Raw genomic sequence first — 16,325 nt, 5'->3', positions numbered from 1 at the left:
GTTTCAAACACCCAAAATTGGGGGGGAGGCGGGGAGGCAGGGCAGGGCAGAGCCTGGGCAAGCAAGGGAGAAACAGGGGGCTGAGCTTCCTTGCCTCACCCATGCCTTTAAAAACAAGAGGGGAAGGAGATTCCAAGTGTCTCCTTATTGCAAAGTTCATTTGTTGTGCATATGTCTTGACAGGAGTAGGGGTGCATCTACACTATACGTTTAAAGCAATATCATACCACTTTAAACAGTCATGGCTTCTCCCAAAGACCGTTGGGAACTGTAGTTTGTTCAGGGTGCTGTGAGTTCTTAGGAGACGCCCTTTCCTCCTCTCACAGAGCTACAATTCCCAGAATTCTTGAGAAGAAGGATTGATGATTCAACCATTATTAAACCCTGTTTGTTGGATTCCGTCCTAAATCTTTAACAGTCTGGATGTGTTCCATGTGGACAGCTTATCTGCTTTCTTCCTGGGGCCTCTTCTATTCATTTCTGGCCCTTGAGATTCCACCATTGCAGGAGGTTAGACTAGTTGAACCTCAGGGTCTCTCCAACTATACAATTCTATAGTTCTATCCACAACATTAAAACCTACCCAAATAATTGCATGCTCTTAATGGAAATGCCATCTATTGTTTCTTCGCTGTTAAATTATAAGCCCACATTCTAGAGTCAAAGCCTTCCAAGGTAGCCCCCAACTTAGGAATCCACAGTGTAAAATCAATAACAACTTTAAAACCATAACATGCCATAATGTTGCCGTTTGCTTCTTACAGAGAAGTTCTCACACTCTAGTGTCTAAGCAAACTACATGCTGCTTGTGTTTACCAAACTGTGTGATATTGCCCTTAAAGAAAGTAACATTTGGGTCCTGGCAAGAATTATATGGACATTAAATACGAATCAAATTACTTGAGAGAAAAGTCTTCATAAAGCCTAATATACTTTGTTTAGGGAAGTTTTTAATGTTTGATGTTTTATTATGCTTTTAATTCTGTTGGAGCTGCCCAAAGTGGCTGGGGAAACCCAACCAGATGCGTAGGGTATAAATTATTATTATTAGTAGTAGTAGTAGTATTACTCTGGTTTAAAACACTTTACTTGAGGTCAGGTAATTGCACTGAATTTCGAAAAAATATTTCCGTTATCTGTTCACTTTGTAGTGTTTTGGTGATTGAGAGGGAGCTATAATATTTAAGGAGCACCGCCCCAGTATGATGGGCTTTCCTGAGGGAGAGTGAAGGTGTTGCTCCTTTGAGGTCACACCTTTGGGGTCTCCAGCAGGGGAGGGGTGTCCCCCCATCTCTCTCTTTCTTTCTTTCTTTCTTTCTTTCTTTCTTTCTTTCTTTCTTTCTTTCTTTCTTTCTTTTTTGTATGTTTTATGCTCTGTTGCTGTTGTCAAAAGAGGGTGAGAAGTTTTTGCTGTGGATTCTTGTGTGGACAACGATTCACGTTGCTCATGGTGGAGCGTGCAGTTGAAAGGTGTAAAGTTGCTCATAAGCTGCAGAACGAGATCCTGCTGGCACAGAGTGGGACCCTCTTTGGTTTAGAGATGGGGAGGGAGAGGACAGACGGGGCTCAGCTCAGCCCTTTACTGCTCTGGTGCCCCACGACCTCAAAGGTGACATCTGATTGGCTGAGCTCCCTACCAGACTCTAGCCCCAGGAAAAGGATTGAAATTTAAAAGATAGGCACTTTACTGTTGCTCTTCTCGTGTGGGCCAGTGGCTTGCTCCTGCCTCGCGGGGGGGGGGGGGCTGGGATTTAGGCCCCAAACCTGTGCCCTGCACTCTGGCCTAGATACCACCATTAACTCCAAGGTGTGTGGCAGAACAAAAAACAAATCTCAGGAAAAAAGGAATCCTATTGGAGGAAAGGGTATCTTTGAAGAGAGCTGAAGGGCTGAAACAGGAGTACTGCAACATTTAGTTGCAGCTCCTACTGATTTCTCTCCCCCCCCCCTTTACTAAACCGCTATGTGCCTTTTACAAAGAGGCCCTTGATGCAACTTCCTGCAGAGCACATACATGGATTGATATGGAAATGCAACAGAACCATCTTGTTTCCTATTATTAATTAATAATCCGCCACCCCTGCTTTTGATGTTTGCCTATTCATGCAGTTATCAAAGCAAAATGGCCTTTGAGATCAAGCAAAGACTTTTGGGGGGAATATATTGTTATTTTTCATTGTTTCACTCCCCGTCTTTTGAGTGCCACACTGACTCATCAATATCACAAGTGCAGTTAATGTAATTACGGTTTGGCAAATCTCATTACGGGCTCCTGAAAAATAATAGCACAGTGTGAGGGGTCAGTCATTCAGCCTTTTGGACTTCATTTGTCATTATCAGACTTCACAATCAGGACTGCCATTTAAACAGACAAGGCAGCATTTGGTGAGGGAGGGTGTCTCTTTAAAAAACAGCTGCCTGGGTCCCAGTGAAGCCTGGTACAGCAGTGTTTATCTTTATACTGGAAAAAATAAGGCCAAGGAGAAGAAATCCTCACAAACAAACAAGTGTAACCTGGAATCATAGAAAGGAAGTACGCAATGCAGCATTTCTGTCTTTGAATCAAATATCTTGTATTGTTTTTAGCTCTCTCGGGCTGCAGTCCTAAACACACTATGTATTTATGTATTTATTGAATTTATATTCCACTTCTCCACCAAGGAGCTCAAGGTAGCCTTCATGGGTCTCCCAAACCACAACCCTGTGAGGTAGGTTAGGCTGAGAGACAGTGATCGGCCCAAGGTCACCCAGTGAGTTTCATGGCTCAGCAAGGATTTGAACCCAGCTCTCTCCCAGGTCCAAATCCAGCATTCTTACCACTAACTAGTGAGAGAGTCCCATTGGATTTAGGGAATTTTGTTGTTGTTGCTGTTTAGTCGTTTAGTTGTGTCTGACTCTTCGTGACCCCATGGACCAGAGCACGCCAGGCACTCCTGTCTTCCACTGCCTCCCGCAGTTTGGTCAAACTCATGCTTGTAGCTTCGAGAACACCATCCAACCATCTTGTCCTCTGTTGTCCCCTTCTCCTTGTGCCCTCCATCTTTCCCAACATCAGGGTCTTTTCCAGGAAGTCTTCTCTTCTCATGAGGTGGCCAAAATATTGGAGCCTCAGCTTCAGGATCTGTCCTTCCAGTGAGCACTCAGGGCTGATTTCCTTCAGAATGGATACGTTTGATCTTCTTGCAGTCCATGGGACTCTCAAGAGTCTCCTCCAGACCATAATTCAAAAGCATCAATTCTTCGGTGATCAGCCTTCTTTATGGTCCAGCTCTCACTTCCATACATCACTACTGGGAAAACCATAGCTTAGGGAAATTTACTTCTGAGTAAAAAATGCAGATAGGATTGTGCTGTACATCAAATAATGCCGATCTCCTCTTCTTGCAGACTTCGCATAGACAATAGGTGTACCTTTCCCTTTTTATCTGTTTGTTTTTGTGTAACACAAAAAACTTTAATAAAAACTATTATTATTATTAACATTACATAGTCACCAGTTGTCCCTGTTTACCAGAGATAGTGGTGACTTTCTGGTCCTCTTGGTGTATAGGTGTAATAATTACATCAGAATGTTCCTATTCTAATCTGCCAAGTGTCAAAGAGCATAAGAATCTAGTGTTGAAATTGAGGGTGGGGTGGCATAGGGCAGAACTCCTTCCCTTCTTTCACATTTTCAGAATGCTGGAGGATGAATTTGAGGGATGGAGTGACATGCACTGACTCTTCCTTGGACCTCATTCAGCTGGCACCTGTCATCTATGATTCCACTGTATTACCCCCCATCTCCCAAAAAGAAAGTGCTCTGGAATAATGCTGCACTGTGATGTGAAGTGTCATTCCAAGGGGCGTTTGGAAAAGGTTGGGCCTCCCAGCTCAGTGCCGACTGGAGGAGCATCAGCGAGTGTGTGTCCCCCATCCCTTTCCCAATTGCCCCCCTCACTGCATGCCAGTGGTGCTGTGAGATTGGGGCATTTCTGCCTTGATTTTCAAACATCTGTTTATCTCCTCCTCTTTCTTGTGTTTTTACACCGTGCACCAGGAGAGCAACTGATGCCCAGGATAACGATAGCAAAGAAAGCAGTGTGGTGTAGTGGTTAGAGCAGGGAAATGGATTTAGCTAGTGGTCCACATCCTTAGCTCCTCAGCAATGTTTGGGCCAACTTTGAATGGTAGGCAGGGCGAGGAAAGTTGCTTGGGAGTCAGTTGGAAAAGGGGAAAGACCCCTGGGGAAATGATTAAGCACATGCATGTTTAATGTACACATGGATCTTGATTTGGCCCCAAGAGAAGAAGACAGCAGTTCCTGAAGGAATACAGGAAATATCATAGGAACTTGGGAAGCTGCACTAAACTGAGTCAGACCATTGGTCCAATATAATTCAGTAATGTTTGCACTAACTGGTAGCAGCTTTCCGGGATCCTCTACTTGCAGAGGTGGCAAATGAGTATTTTTACTGTATTATTTTTGAAAGTCATTTCTCTGCTACCTTTTCACATCAAGGGTGCATCCAGATTTACTGAGCATTCACTCTGTTTGGGGGGAGGTTAGATGATGTTGAGTCCAAAGTGAGTATTAACTCACACTTTCCCCTGCATTTTCCTATCACTTCCCCAGTCACACACAAAAATTGATCTTTTGGGGAAGTGAGTTCATTGCACAACCTGAATTTGCAGATATGTGTTTGAACTACGGCTTTAAAAATGCAGGGTTTCCAGTTGCACTGGGAAAGATGTTAGAGGGACAACCTACAACTCATTCTTTGCTTTTGGGAGCACACCTGGAAATGTGAAATTAAGGGAGTTTTGTTTATACGCAGATCAATAAAGACTGAACTGAAAGCATAAGAAACAAGGTAATCAAATAGCACAACAAGAAATTATTGTTTAGTTGCAAATGGTCCTTCATGAATATTATGGTAGGTTTCCCCTGCCCCCCAATACCTCTTTTCTCCTTTAAAACCCTAATCTTTGGTGATGGGTCTTGCTGTGCATTTGTACTAGAAACCTTGAAGGCTCATAATTTAATGGCAGGTATCTCTACAGGGAGAAGATTAAAATGTACAGACTTCTTCTAACCACGAGCCATTAAATCACTTTTCACAGTTGGGCATAGCAAGCAGCATTGTGTGTGACATATGAACTCTCAATTAACATGCATTTTTGTTATACCCCATGGTGGCAAATGTGTTTAAATGAGGCTATTCATATGTCACCCTCCTTTGGCCCTTATGCTACCAGGCAGCATAACCTAGAGGTGTAAAGTTGCAATTAGTTACATGGTAGGAAAGTCCTATTGACTTCAATGGAGCTGGTGGGTGTGAGTTGGTGTGAAATAAGGAAGGGGGAGAAATTCAGTTCACATTTAAAGGCGAATCTGCCTAATTCATCCTTTCTGGAACAATACATGAGCAAAAATCACAACCATCCTTTGAAATTTGCACTTATCCGAATTTTGCAATGTGGTTCTCCAGCCAAGCAATTTGGACAAAAATTCATATACCGTGATAAAGGATGCATAAAATGCATATATTAGTGAAAATAACGTTAACAGTCTGTTGGGTATGGGGAAACTGCTTTGCAAAAATATGTATATTAGGGAAAATGCATAGAGTTGTGCATATTGGGAGAAATTCACTGATAAATCTTCACAAGGACCTCTTCCTTTTTAATGCAACCTAATGTGAAGAACTGAATTTAAGACTGGAAAAATGAGAAACTCTCCCAAGTTGTTCCAGAGAGAAAACAGACAAGCAGGCTTGGCAGCAAGGACAGGAGGCCCAGGGCACAACACTCTATCCCTCCTCTCCTTGAGCTAAATAAAAACTTAAATTCTGAATAAAGTAACTTTAACTACAAAAACCACCATGCAGGTTGAATCCAGCAGGGATGTGGGAGCTTCCTTGTGTTTTGTACAGTCTGTCACAATTATGGAACGAAAAAAGTGGATAAATAAAAGGTTTTGTCATAGCACTAGAACTTGCGTATATCTAATGAAGCCCAGTGTTGGAAGATTCAGGTCAGATTTTTTTAAGAGGTAATTCTTCATGCAGCATATAGTTAAACTGCGGAATTCACATTCACAGGGGGCAGGGACAGCCACCAATTTGGATGGCTTTAAAAGAGGATCAGTAGAGGATAAAGGCTATCAGTAGCTTCTAGCCATGATTCTCTGCCTCTATGGTTAGAGGTAGTGATGCTTCTGAATTCCAGATGTTGGAAACCTCTGGAGGGGAGAGGGCTCTTGTGCTCAGGTCCTGCTTGCAGGTTTCCCACAGGTGTCTGGTTGACCACTGTGATGATGATTATAATTATTATTATTATTATTTATTATTTATACCCCGCCCATCTGGCTGGGTTTCCCCAGCCACTCTGGGCAGCTTCCAACTGAATATTAAAAACATCAACATCAGACATTAAAAACTTCCCTAAACAGGGCCGCCTTCAGGGGCAGGCGCCACTACCGAGAAGGTCCTCTGCCAGGTTCCTTGTAACCTCACTTCTTGCAGCAAGGGAACTGCCAGAAGGCCCTCGGCGCTGGACCTCAGGGTCCGGGCTAGATGATGGGGATGGAGATGCTTCTTCAGGTATAGAGGACCGAGGCTGTTTAGGGCTTTAAAGGTCAGCACCAACACTTTGAATTGTGCTCAGAAATGTACTGGGAGCCAATGAAGACCTTTCAGGACCAGTGGTCTGGACAGGATGTTGGACTAGATGGTGCATTGGCCTTGATCCATCAGGCTTTTCTTATGTTCCTAGAAGTGGGCAGTGTTCTCTGGAAAGAGAGTTTGATTGCTAAACCACCCTGACCATAGTGCTTTAAATGTATAGTGTGGATATGACATTTATTTCCCCTAGGACTGCTGTTTAAAAGAAAACAAAAGAAAGCCCACATTCAGTGGAATCACACACTTCATGCAATGTGTAGTTTGGCTCTCAGTAACATATCAGCCCCCCAAAGTAAACTAGTGATGATATCTCATATGGTAAATGTGGGGCTTAGGCTAAGGATACATGGATACACACACACACATACACACAACTGTATTTATGGGTTGGTGAGAATGAGCTAGAAGAGGGAGGAAATGACTGTTACAAAGATTTTGAGGGTGCTTGATAACTATAACAACAGGATCTGTGTACTTAAAGCATAGTGCTGTGCCAATACCTGTTCTCAGTGTGCTACATTAATTGAACACTCCCAACAGTAATAGTCGGCTTTACCACACTAGCTTGAGCACACATTTTATTGTGATAATGGAGTGCAATTAACGCATAGAAGTGCGTTAATTTGTCACGAAACCTCCACGACGATGACATTCTTTCCCTTTAAACTTTTTAAACTGCTTTTCGAGGCACTAAATTAAAATCTCTGTGAAATGAGAGGTTAGCAGCTAGGTTCACGTTCTCATGATAATGTGTTCTTGAAACCAGGAAATGGGAGCTTAGTCAGCTAGCTGACTGCCGTCCCACGATGAAGAAATTCTTCCCTCCATTTCATCCCAGATTTTTCAGATTCAAAGTAGTTGTAACACACAGTCATTTGCATTCCCCCCCCCCCCAATTATTCTTTCTACCCAGGTGTGGGGAATGTTTTGTTGCCTAGTGGCTGCATTCTCACATGTGCATCCTTCCAGGGTCCAAATTGTGGGCCAGTTGTGGGTAGGGATGGGTGCAAAAGTGGCCAGAGCAATGGATGTGAATTGTACCTACGTACAGTAGGTTACATTCCAACCATGTGACCTTTCTCCATATGGACACACCCCTGCACCCTCCTTCCAAGGAAGCAAAAGGCATTATTGGAGGTCAGGGCCACACTGCCGCCAGGCAAGTACAGTGGTACCTCGGGTTACAGACACTTCAGGTTAGAGACTCCGCTAACCCAGAAATAGTACCTCGGGTTAAGAACTTGGCTTCAGGATGAGAACAGAAATCGCGCAGCAGCGGCGTAGCAGCAGTGGGAGGCCCCATTAGCTAAAGTGGTGCTTCAGGTTAAGAACAGTTTCAGGTTAAGAATGGACCTCCAGAACGAATTAAGTTCTTAACCCGAGGTACCACTGTATGCATGCTAACTGGTTGCGGTAACAGTTAAAACCATTTTTTTCTTCTGTCTAGGAGCATAATCCAAAATTGGGGTGGTCACTTGCTTGCTGCATTTCAAGGTTTATACCTGCTTAAGGAGGTAATTGTGTGCGGCAGGGTTGTTTGTAGAGCTTGACATTGCCTTTGCGGTGAAAAATGTTGATTGTCACAAATAAAAACAAGCCCTCCCCTTTTAACCAAAAAAATGGATGTACTTGGAAAAAACAACTTGTATTTTGTCCTTGCTAGCAGCTGCCTCTTTTTTCATGTCCTGTTGTTCTTCTTCCCCACACCTGCCTTTATTTAAGGAAAGAGTGACCAGATGGCGTACTACCTGCAAATTTGTAGCTGTTTCTACAGCGTCCATCCTCACTCCACAGTTCACATGAGAAACAACTTGACATGTTTTGCATGATTCATGGGACTGGGAAGTGGCTAGAAGTCCCACTTAAAGGATGGCATTTTAGAATGGAATGGGGTGAATCATTAGGAGTTAGCAGCAATGGCAGGAAACGGCACTCTAGTTAATTGCCTGCTCCTGCCTTGATCTAGCACACCGAGAGTACAGCGTGTTCCCAGAAATGTGTGGAGGAAAAGAGGATGCATGAACCTGCCCCCACCCGCAAGAACATGGTCTGTAGGGGGACTTTAGCTAGAGTGCATGTGATTTGCGAGACGTCCATCTCTTAAACAGCAAAATCCAGATGCTTAAATGCATCCCTTTGGAATATATTGGCCTATAGATATATCTATACACAAACTCATACACGCACGCAGATCTGTTCTCCATAAAATGTACTCTCAGACTCTCAACAGATCTGTTAATGGGAGAGTGTGTTCATCTGGCAAGAGTTCTGTATCTGACTTAGTATAAACATGACTAATCTGAAACAGGAGCAGCCTTGATTTAATTTCCTTGGAACATCATGCTGGTGGGGGCGGGGGAGGGGAAGCACAGACATACAGAAATCGGCAGTTTCCAAAGGAAAAGAGAAAAGGGGAAAAAATGGGCTGAAGTTTACCACAACAGCAATGGAGATTGATTTTGATTTTAGATGTTCTCCTCTTAGTGCAGAGCATTTGCACTTTAGAGTCATGAGGAAGGCAGGGAGAAATAAACAGTTCAGAGGATATAGAGGTATCAGGCGTGTACACACCATACATTTAAAGCACACCCTTCCCCCACCCAATAATCCCAGTATTATGTAGTATGTAAACTGTAGTATGTAAAGGGTGCTGGGAATATTTGCTCTGTGTGGGTAAACTCCCAGGATTTATTTTATTTATAGAATTTATATACCACCCTATACCCACAGGTCTCAGGGCGGTTCACAGAATAAAATCAAAATATAAAACCAGAAAATACATAATCAAAATAAAAACCCAATAAGCCACCCACCCCCTTTGGAGGAAGCAGTGTGCTTTAAATGCATGGTGTGTACACAGACATTGTTGGTACAGAGAGAACAGAAGATATTGTGAGGTTAATGTTGGGTTTATTTTTGCCATTATCTTGGAGGATGTTTGCAACTAGTCAAATCCTGAGATTTTGATGCACTTTTTAAAATTGTAATTTTAGAACTCATGGTGGTTGAGAGCACTGTAGTAATGGGTTTTGTGAGCTCATATGAATACTGCTTCCAGCAGCCAAAAGCTCCACTTCTGGGAATGCTCTCCCCATTTTAGGATGACGTTCATAGATTCAGATGGAACTTTCTAGGCTTCTCTACTTGGCAAACCACCAATTTTAATGTTAAGGAGATCCAGTTTGGGTTTGATGGGTTCCAGTGCACCACAGTCTGCAGCTGTTCCAGTCCCGGTTTTACACAAAGCTCAGGGGACTAGGCCCTGAGGACTGTAGACGTTCGGTGGGCTTTTGTCATGACTAATGTGTGTTTGTGTTTGTTCTAAATAAAGTGTTTTGGTCACCATTTTTCATGTAACTCTTGCACCATTCTTCTTGGCTACATCCTGGGAAAGCCAGCTGCATTTCTTTGGGGAAGGGCCACAACCTCCGTGGTAGAGCAACTGTTTTCGGGGCAGAAGGTCCCAGGTTCAAGCCGTGTCATCTCTGGGTAGGGATGGTAACGTCCCTAGCCTGAAACCATGGAAAGCTGCTGCCAATCAGTGTTGACAGAACTAAGCTAGATGGGCCAATGGGCTGTGATTTGAAAGAAGGCAGTTCCCTATGTTTTTCATTTGGAACCGCCACTTCTCTTTTAACATTTTCCTACTGGGGGTGGGGTGGGGATGAGAAATCCAAATCTTGTTGGTTTTTCCTTTAGTTGAAGCATTTTTACCTCACACTCCAGCCAAACACGTTTTACAGGATGACGAGACATGGGTGGCGCTGTAGTCTAAACCACTGAGCCTCTTGGGCTTACCGATTGGAAGGTCAGTGGTTCGAATCCCCACGACGGAGTGAGCTCCTGTTGCTCTGTCCCAACTTCTGCCAACCTAGCAGTTCGAAAGCACGCCAGTGCAAGTAGATTAATTGGTATCGCTGCGGCGGGAAGGTAAACGGCATTTCTGTGTGCTCTTGTTTCCATCACGTTGTCCCATTGTGCCATAAGCGGTTTAGTCATGCTGGTTACATGATCCGGAAAGCTGTCTGTGGACAAACGCCAGCTCCCTTGGCCTGAAAGCGAGATGAGCCCCACAAACCCATAGTCACCTTTGACTGGACTTAACCTTCCAGGGGCCCTTTACCTTTTTTTCAATAGTAAGACAGTCTCTTCCCTCAGGTTTGTAATCTAGAAAAAGTGGCATGAGAAAGGTGGGAAGAATGGGAGTGAAGGCAGAAAAAAGAAAACTCAGGCACTTAGTTACATAGTACATATTCCTTCTGCATGACCACATGGAATAGAAACAGTTTAAGGAGAGGAGGAGGAGAAAATTGATGGCGTCTCAGTTGATAGAGCAGCCTTGATTCCTTTCTCTCCCTCTTCTACACTCTGATGGAATGGCTGCTGACTGGTAAGGGAGAGGAAAAGCCAATGAAGTGGCCCTGCTTTACTTACTTAATTACTTACTTACTTATGAAAGTATTTCTATACCATCGTATCATAGAAAATCAGGGCAGTGTACAATGTGAAAACACAGAGCACCATCTTAAAAAATAAATAAAGATACAGATCATCATTCAGGCTACTAACTGTAAAAATAAAAATTAAATGTTTAAAGTTTTAAAGTGGTATCTGTTTTTTTGACAACGCAATCCCCTTTGGTCTAGTCCAGCGTTTCCAAAACTTGGGTCTCCAGCTGTTTTTGAACTACAATTCCCATTATCCCTGACTGCTGGTCCTGCTAACTAGGGATGATGGGAGTTGTAGGCCGGAAACAGCTGGACCCAAGTTTGGGAAACACTGGTCTAGTGTGATCTTTGGCAGATCAACAGCTGAATTATGAGTCTGTCTAGAAACAACTTCTTTCTTCCCATAGCAAGCCGAGAAGGGTAACCCTGTTGGTGGTCTGATTATGTTCCGACATACACTTTTTAGACCATTCCAGGTGGTCATGCAGAAAGACACTGTAACTAAGAATTGGTGCCTGAGTTTTCTTTTTTTCCTGGAAGGGGGATCAACCTTAAAGAGACGAAAGCTGTGAAAAGGCAGAGCTGTTGTTCTCAGCAGATTGATGACAGCACTCTGCTTGACCTGCCCTCGGTCAATAGAATCCTGCCCTGTAAATCTTGCAGAAGGTGGAAGCACAGAACAATGCAGGCTTCCATTTCCCTTCTCAGCAGCCATCTTGGAGGGCTGAGGAACACCTTCTCTGCACCAACTACTGCAGTAATATTGTTCAGCTCCTGCATTCTGCCACTCCAGTTAGTACTGGCTATATCTGCAGCAATATAATCTTCAGGCAGCCACAGCCTCCTGTTTAAGTCTTTGTGGTTCAATTGTGCGGAAGCCAGAGATGCCCTTTCCAGGATAAAATGCTTTAATACTTTGCTTAAGAGTCTCTCTTTCTCGCTGGCAGAGAGAAGGTAGGGAGGGCAATGGAATTTGAAACAAACAAACATTTCTTGGGAAAGAATTAGGGTGATTTGATCAATGGCACCTGCATCGAAACACCAATGCCTCCTGCAAAGATGGGAGGATATTTGAGAATTCCCAACTCATCCTCACTGACGACAGTTGTCACATAAGGAATTTGAGCATCTCAGAGACTTGCCTAAAGACGTCATCAACCCACAGGGAAGTAAGCTTTCCTATGCTATATATTACAAGCTAACTCAGATTTATCAAGTAAGTGAAACACATCTTTGTCATTGGGGAAACATCCGTTCAAATGCTCTTCCTCCGATTTACATGGGAAAAGTTGATCTGCAAGCTTTTCTCTCAGTGTTAAGCCCTATTCATTTGTGTCCCTCACCCATGGTTTTAAGCTGAGAAGAAAAAACCTGTGTGAAAGCTGGCTATTACAGAGAAATTGCTGAAGTCTCAAGGGGGAGAAGCAGGCAAAGTCACCCACAGTTGTACTGAGAAGCCATCTTCCTTCAGGTTTCTCTCCTACACCTGGCAGTAGCCATTACGTCTCGCTACAGGAGAGGGAGAGAAGGGAAGCGTTCTTGATCCCTCAACTGTCATCGAGCAACATCTCGCGGTGATCATCTGGAGGAACACTGTTAGTTGTTCCACATGTTTCAGAGGCCACAATGCCCTAGAAGGCGGGCATTTGGTTGTCGCTAGTCCCATGCTGTGGAACACTTTTCCAGCTGAGATTGGGCAGGCATCCTTGCTTTTGACTTCCCAGTGCCTTCCGGAGATGTTTTCTTTTTAAGTTTTCTTTTATTTTATTTATACTTTTCAAGTTTATACATTTCATTAGTCTTACAATCAATTTAACATTTCAAAAATTTGACTTCCTTCCCCTCTTTCTGCGGTTCCTTAAATTTATTTTTTAAAATATCTTCTGCATATCCACATTCATTTAATTTGCTCATTTAATTATCTACTTTGAATATATACTATTGTAAAACTGCAGGTTATTACAATAATCCTGCTAATGTTTTAATCTGCTTGCAATTTATCTGTAAATATTCAAGAAACCATTTCCATTCTTTTATAAATAGTTTTGTTATCTTGATTTCTTTTTCTTCTGGTAAGTTCCACCATTTCTTCATATTCCATAAGTTTTTGTATCCATTCTTCCTTTGCTGGGACTTCTGCTTCTTTCCACTTTGGGGCACGTAGCATTCTTGCTGCTGTAGTAGCATACATAAATAAATTTCTATACAATTGCGTGGACAGGCGGAGTCCCCCCAACCCCAGGCAAAAACCGTGCAGAATAATGACTCATGACAGCGTGTTATGGGATTAAAATTGGCCACAACTTTATTAAGTTTCAGATGTAGGAAGACCTTCGCTCAGGTATTGGGCGTTTATCCTTCCCAGTCCCCAGCTGGGGATCTGGGAGACATCAGGGTTATCCAGAATGTGTGGGGATTGGACTGGCTTTGGAGAACATATGTTCAAGCAGAGAGCCCGCCCCCCCATTTCGCCGCCATCGCAGGGGAGAGCAATGACAACCTCTCGGCGTATGGCCAATGCCTCCCCCCTCAAAAACCCTGGGATCACCGCCGCAAGGGGGGGGTCACCGCTTCACACACACACCCATTTAGGAAGATAGACTAAAGGATTCTGCCTAAGGCCTGAAACCGCCAAAGTTGTGGTGTTTTGCTACGGGAAAGGCAAAACCTGCCAATGCAGGAAAATTCCTTTCCGGCCCTTTAACAGCGACCCTGATGTAGCAGTGCCTACGTACCTGTAACTTGCAAAAGAAGACTTAGCTAAGGGAGGGCAAGGTGGGAGAAGCTCTGGAGCCAACTGACGCTTTGCAGGTAAGATTCACCTCCTGTTGTGTGGGCAGGATGGTCCCTCCCCTTACCTGGCTGATCCCCTGAGAACGCCTCCCCAGGCGGGATTGGGGGATTGGCTGAGGTAGGCGGAGACCTCCAGGTATCCAGCCTGGAGAGGATGAAGCCAGCCTGAACTTCCAGGAGTTGCACTGGGATCCGGGGGGCTGCACTCAACCACGCAAAAGGCGCCTCCCCATTTGATGTGGGAAGCGGTCATTTAGGTAGTTCTGTCTCTATAATTCCCAAAAGAAAAGCTTCTGGGGTTGTTGTTTTTTATAAAAGCTATATCATTGTATATCATTTCTGGAGATGTTTGTTTGTTATTTGTTTTCTATACTGATCCTTCCATTGCGCCATGTCACTTTTTCTGCCCTGTTTTCTGCATTAATCTGCAAATACTGCAATCCGCACCACAAATCTTATTGAAATACAAACGTTATTTCTCCTCAAAATATGTGTGTTAAAATGTATTTTGGTCATTTTTAAATGTATTTTGGTCGGAACATTCAGGAAGAGCAAAAGCCATTGGGTAACTAACAGAGCAGTTCTAGACATGTTTATTTGGAAGAAAGTCCTATTGCATCCTTTATGGTTTATTCCCTGATGAGTGTGTATAGGGTTGCATCTTACATTTCAATCCACACATTAGGCCCGAAGATACAGATCAGGTCATTCTTACTGGAATTTGCAAAGATTTAATTTCTCAACGATCCCTTCTTAAAAGTTGGGGATGAGAAGCAAGGATATTTGATGTATAATGATTTTGGCTACACATTGTAGTAATATAACTTTAATAAAATTGTAATTTTTAAAAAGTTGGGAAGGGGAATTAGAATGCATGCATTTCCCTAAGGCTATATGTGCCCATGTGAGACACAAAGAACTGATAACAGAAGCATTTTTCTTATTGCAAAGTAACCATTTCCCTATGTGTATGGCTATAAGGTAGAAAAATCATAATTCTTCCTCTAGCTGTTTTACAGGTTTTAAAACAGCTTCCATTTGTTAATGAAATATAGTTATGTCAATGGGCCCTGACTAACAGCTGATCAAAAAATGAAATCTTTTTGAGTCGCTAATGGGCTGGCACGGTAAGAAGTCTGAGTTACTGCCATTTGCAAGGTTGCCATGGTAACTGGTGCATCTTTTATGAAAGCCGTTTATCATATTCTGATAAACTACACATCCCTACAGAACTCAGCATGCTTCCCTCTGTTCGCCCCCCCCAAAAAACCCCCCACATCTCTGTGACCCTGGACATCAAAAGCACTGGCGCTTTCTTCCCTTCCCTTTAATATTAATGGAATTCCAGTCTCTGTGTCTTATCCTAGAGCTTAGCCACACTTACCTTTTGCTTTGCTTTTTCCAGGCAGAGGCCTGCACTTTAATGCTCCATGTCCGAGTACTCTTATTTTGCCCTGAGCTTTCCCTGCTCTTTAAAGCTGAATCGGAGCAAATGTCAATTCGGGTTTCCCGTGGATTAGTGTTTGCTCTGATTGAGCTCTAAAGAGCAGGTTTTCATGGAGAAAGCTCCGGAGCAACAGACTTGAAGCTTTAAATTGTGGAGCGTGTCTGGAAAGAGCAGAGGAAAGGTACGTGTGGATAAGCCTTTAGTCATGCGACTGTGCTGCATGAAGCAGACATTTTAGCGGCTGCTTTTGTAAAGAAGAAAAATGGGGAGTGCAATCTGATATCCGGTTGAATGCACAAATAGCAATGCAAAGCCAAAAATATTACTTCATGATCCACATTACTGTATAAATTGGTTGCTGTAATACAAATCCCTTGACTGAATTAAAAGAACAAACACCCAACCCAACACTGCTGTTTAATTATATGCAAAAACCTGCTCTCTTGAGGCAAGCCAGCTCATCCTGCCTACAGGTAGTGCCAGTCTAATTACCTTGTTCTTTTAACTGATCTCTCTCTCTCTCTCTCTTTCTCTCTCCTAAGGTCAACCCAAATAAAAACTTATTCCTGGGATAATGCCCAGGTTATTTTGGTCGGTAATAAATGCGACATGGAAGAAGAACGGGTAATCTCCACCGACAGAGGGAAACATTTAGCAGAACAACTTGGTAAGAAGAGAATTTATCTATTAAAAAAAGAACTTGGGCTCCATCTGCAACGGTACATTTAAAGCAGTTGTCTGACCACTTGAAATCGTCATGGCTTCCCCTAAAGAATCCAGGGAGCTGTGGTTTGTTAAGGATGCTGAGAGTTCTTGAGAGACCACCATTCTTCTCACAGAGCTGCAGAGAGGGACTGATTATTAAGCCACTCTTGGAATTGCAGCTCTTTGAGGGGAGCAGGGGTTTCCTAACAACTCTCAGCACCCTTAACAAAGTGCACTTCCCAGAATTCCTTGGAGGAAGCTATGATG

General features: G+C 43.3%; 1 protein-coding gene across 4 annotated transcripts in view; it reads left to right on the top strand.

The window, feature by feature from the left end:
- The window catches only part of RAB3C (RAB3C, member RAS oncogene family), a 102,110-nt gene that overhangs the window by 80,764 nt on the left and 5,021 nt on the right, over window positions 1–16,325 (top strand). For all 4 annotated transcript variants that reach the window (XM_081930005.1, XM_081930004.1, XM_081930003.1 and 1 more), the window contains exon 4: window positions 15,896–16,020. In XM_081930005.1, the coding sequence (XP_081786131.1) occupies window positions 15,896–16,020 (125 nt within the window). The remainder of the gene's footprint in view (window positions 1–15,895; window positions 16,021–16,325) is intronic.

This window comes from Podarcis melisellensis, assembly GCF_964234715.1.
Source record: "Podarcis melisellensis genome assembly, chromosome: 11".
NCBI lineage: Eukaryota > Metazoa > Chordata > Lepidosauria > Squamata > Lacertidae > Podarcis > Podarcis melisellensis.
Note: the sequence above shows the minus strand (reverse complement) of the source record. Positions and strands in the feature narration are given on the sequence as shown.